Source organism: Bactrocera latifrons, unplaced genomic scaffold, assembly GCF_001853355.1.
Source record: "Bactrocera latifrons isolate USDA-ARS-PBARC rearing strain unplaced genomic scaffold, ASM185335v1 scaffold_118, whole genome shotgun sequence".
In the NCBI taxonomy this organism is placed as follows: domain Eukaryota; kingdom Metazoa; phylum Arthropoda; class Insecta; order Diptera; family Tephritidae; genus Bactrocera; species Bactrocera latifrons.
This window is the reverse complement of record NW_017534608.1, coordinates 852,283-856,536: the sequence shown is the minus strand read 5'-3', so window position 1 is coordinate 856,536 and position 4,254 is coordinate 852,283. Positions and strand designations below refer to the sequence as shown.

Here is a 4,254-nt window from a genome sequence, read left to right as displayed (position 1 = left end):
AATTCCATTTCACATAGAAATGTTATTTGATACTTTCAGAAGTTCTTACATAATATCCCTCAGACCGATTAATACTTGCATATATATGAATGTGTGTGTGTGTGTATGTTTTACTCTAAATACTTCACTTACACTCACTTTTATTTGCATTTCAATTAAATTGCTCATTTTTATTGATTTCATTTCAACCTTTGGCAGTAATCATAGAAAACTCGTTTACTTCACATTTTAGTTTTAGAATTAAACTAAATTAATTTATTTCCATTGCAAAGCAAGGCAGTGCGAAATTACAGTACCCAAAATAATATTGAAGCGCTTGAAGCTTAAAAGCTGTCAATGCAGGATGAATGTGCGAGTGCAGCATTCATTTCAAGTCTTACAAACAAGCATACGTGCGTTTGTATGTACATAAGTATATTCGGTTAGAGTAGTAATAAGCGGGGGTAGTGTAGGGCCTGACTATTTCAATGAATTGCAAGAGTTGAAATCGCACTTAAAATTTAACCCAAGTCCAACCACACAAATGAACTGAGCATATTCTTGACCACTGAGTTGCTGCCAGAGTTCAAGCACTTATTATGATTTTTCCTGAGTTTAGTATTTTTTCGCTATTGACTACTGACCCCAAATACTAGTCTATCCTGGAACAATTGTTATTGTTATTGGAATTTTCGAAACTGAAAAAGTTACCAAATCTGCTTGGATTCATTAGTTTTAAGTTGTAAATTTTTAGTTTAGGGTGACCCATTTCGAGGTTCTTTAATTTTTAAAGAAAAATCACAGAAACTTCAAATTTAATAGGAAATATTTTGGTATTAATTTTTGGAAGATTATCTCTTTCAAATGTTGACCCCGGCTACGTCTCAGATGGTTCATCCATTGAGTCCAATGATGTTTTGCTTCAAGGCCTGAATCGAAGCGGGATTGTCGGGATTTATTTCATATATCCCCACAGGATATCACAAGGTCTTGGTGGCCAATCGACCGGCCCAAGACATGAAATTTTCTGTTCACCGCAGTGTTCTCTCTATAAATCCATTGATTGATGCAATGTGTAGTAAATGGCGCCGTCGTGTTGAAATTAAATGTCGCCGAGATCAGGAGCTTCAATTTCAGGCATGAAGTAGTCGGTTGCCATGGCGCGATAATGGTCACCATTGCGATTACGTTCTCACCGATAGGTATATGATTTTTATTAAAAGCTCTTCATCAAATACTCAGTTTGCAGATACTGTGAAAATAATTTTCACCTTCTTTCATTGGTTTTTTTTTTGTTTTTTTTTTTTTTTTTTTTTTTTTTTTTTTTTTTTTTTTTTTTTTTTTTTTTTTTTTTTTTTTTTTTTTTTTTTTTTTTTCAGACACTGAAAGCTTGGATTCATGAAAAACGATAAAATTTTAACCTGTAAATTTGAGCCTAGTTTATATAAGAATTTATAAAAGATATACTTTCAAGTACTCTGCCAATGGAAAACTGAGGTTTTTCATAAAACAAAAAAGCTTTTAACTTTTGATATGTGCAATACATTTTTTTTGTGATATTTTTCCGATGCTCAATAAATTCAAATACTCAAAATCGCAGTAACACAATTTTTTATTCAATTTAAAATATTTTCTAACCTACTTAACCAGCCATATATTAATGTTTAAGTAAGATGTTAACTAATTTTCGCCGCCGTAATGGGCGCTTATGTAATACCCAAATTATGAAGTAAGCGCTGCTCGACGAGCTCACCCTCCGCCTCGAGCATTTGTGCAGTGACCGTGTTGACGAGGTTGAACGCAATCGCGAATGTCATAAAAGCCGCATAGACGCTCAGCGCCAGCCACCACAGCGTTTTCGATGATGGCGCGTAAGGACCGTCGAAGTTCTTCAGCACCAGCAGACCTATTGTGAAGCCCGCCAACGCGCCACTCAGATGAGCCACATACGAAATTGTTGGTGTGCTTTTAACTATTGCATGCGCAGCATTGTTATTGCTGTTGCTGTTGTAATACTTATTGTAGAGTGCATAACAGAGATCACAGGAAACTGTTGAAATTATTTGGAATGAAAGTGAAAAACAAAAGCAAATAAATTAATTAAAAATTGTGTTAGATAGATTTATGGCGCTTCAGTGTTGCATGAAGAACTGCAATTTCATGAGTGTGTGCGGCAGAGTGTATATACATATGCATGTGTATGTGTCTGTGTGTAACTACGGTTAATTTCGAAAATTTGTAAATTAGTATGCTCTTCTCACAATTAAATTGGAATTATGGTAATTATGTATTATGTGTGCATAAATCGCTGATGACGACCTTAACAAAACGAAGCCGAAACCGAAACACAATCGCTTACCGAATACGACGATGCGCACCAGTTGCCCCACACCGTAGCGCATTTGACCGAAATTCAGCAGAGTATTCGCAAAATATGCGGCCAGTAGCGCATAGACGCCCCCGCTGGCACCCACCAAATAGACATCCGAGTCGACGACACTGGTGCCCAGCGAGCCGGCAAATACGCCAGCCAAATAGATGATGGCAATGCGCGCCGAACCGTGCACCCACTCCAAGGGCAGCCCGTACACCAGCTGCGTGGCCACATTGAAGCTCAGGTGGAACCAATTCGCGTGCAACAGCATGTAGGAGACAAAACGCCAAATCTCCAGACGACGATCTGGCCGATAGATAAGCAACGACTCACTCGCTGCGAACGGTTTGTTCGCACTGACGTCTGGGGCCCTCGTAAACGGCAATGCTGTCACAGACATTTTGACTGTCATGTAATCGTAGACGAAGACGGCAATCTGTAAGTTGTAGAAAAAGGAGAAGAAACGCACAAATGAGTGGCAGAAGAAAACGAAGATGCTTCAAAGATGTTGAAATTGAAGACGATTGTTGTTTGTTTGCTTTGCAATATCGTTGGGAAATCTCCGATGAATGTGGGAAATTCATTTTGTTACGCAAAGTGCGCGCTTATTGTCCATTGTCTAATTGTTAAGTACAGTTATACAGTTACGAAACTCAATTTGATATGTACTAGAGCATAGAGCTGGAGCGCAATGTAGTTGACTGACAATTTAAACTTCGCAATGGAGAACCCAGCGTTCAACTCCGATTTTTGTAGTTTATTGTGAAAAGGAAGAAGTTTATTAAAGGAGGTATTCGCAGCAAGAAATCTATTTATGTGATATTTTTCGATCTATAAACTATCGCCATTATTCACTCTTAATGATAAAATAAGAAACAAAATACCATGTCAAAGTCTATCACACAATCCGATAAGTGAGCCGACGTGAGCCTACGTGATCCCAGCGGGCGATCCGGTAATTTTGATATCAAAGACACACCAAGCTCTGGAACACCAATTGTCGAAAATATCTATAAGGTAATGAAAATCGAAAGATCAACCGTCTAGAAATCAGTGTTAAGATTGCCGAGGAACTAAACATGGCACAAAGAACCGTTTGATATCACTTAAATAAGACTGCATATGAAAAGATGAACGATTTATCGGTGCAACAAAAGTTAATGCAAAAAGAAACGAACAAACCGGATTTCCATTTGCGAATTGCTGCTGAAGGTTGGTTGAGGGCGGCGAAAAGTGGCCGGTGAAAATAGTAGCCAGTCCAGGAATGAATTATACTGTCAATAATTGGACCCACTAAAGTAAACAATATCCCAAAAATGTCCATCTTTGGCCAATAGGATTGTGTTCCACATCTCCAAAAGTTCCGTGGGCTTGAATAGGATGTTTCTAGGCATCCACTTTATAGTCTGGACCCGACATCAAGTGATTACTACCTGTGTCTGTTTATGGCGAATGATTTTGCTAATTTTTCTCAAGAGAGTCTCATGTAAAACGACTCTCAGTCTTTTGTCAATAAAGGCAAAGGTATGTATGAGAGTGACTTTAAGAAATTAACTTCAAAATGGCAATAGTTCGACAAAAAGCTCGAAACAACATTCGCTCATAGCTACTTAACTATTTACGAGATACGCGAGGGAAATTCAACCGAGGTAGCGCATGGTTAACACAAGCAGTACCATTTACTGAGTTTAACAAATAGTCAATGGAGAATAGAGTCATTTATAGAAGTTCACGAAAGTGAGGAAAGCTCTCTGATCACCATTCATTTGGGAGTGGCCAGAAGCGATGCTTTTACATATGGCTGAAGTAGCTCACTCTCACTCTTGTAGAACCCCCAAAAGTGATCTAGTCACCGATGCCCAGAGCATACTTAAATTATGGAGGGAACACTTCTCCAGCCT

General features: G+C 38.3%; 1 protein-coding gene across 1 annotated transcript in view; it reads right to left on the bottom strand.

The window, feature by feature from the left end:
• Nucleotides 1-1,676: 1,676 nt before the first annotated feature.
• Nucleotides 1,677-4,254, bottom strand: part of LOC108978114 (protein rhomboid-like) — a 7,575-nt gene continuing 4,997 nt past the window's right edge. Inside the window, exons 2-3 of the mRNA XM_018948240.1 lie at nt 2,339-2,789; nt 1,677-2,029 (exon numbers count right to left, since the gene is read on the bottom strand). Of these exons, the coding sequence (XP_018803785.1) occupies nt 1,686-2,029; nt 2,339-2,789 (795 nt within the window). The 3' untranslated portion in view covers nt 1,677-1,685. The remainder of the gene's footprint in view (nt 2,030-2,338; nt 2,790-4,254) is intronic.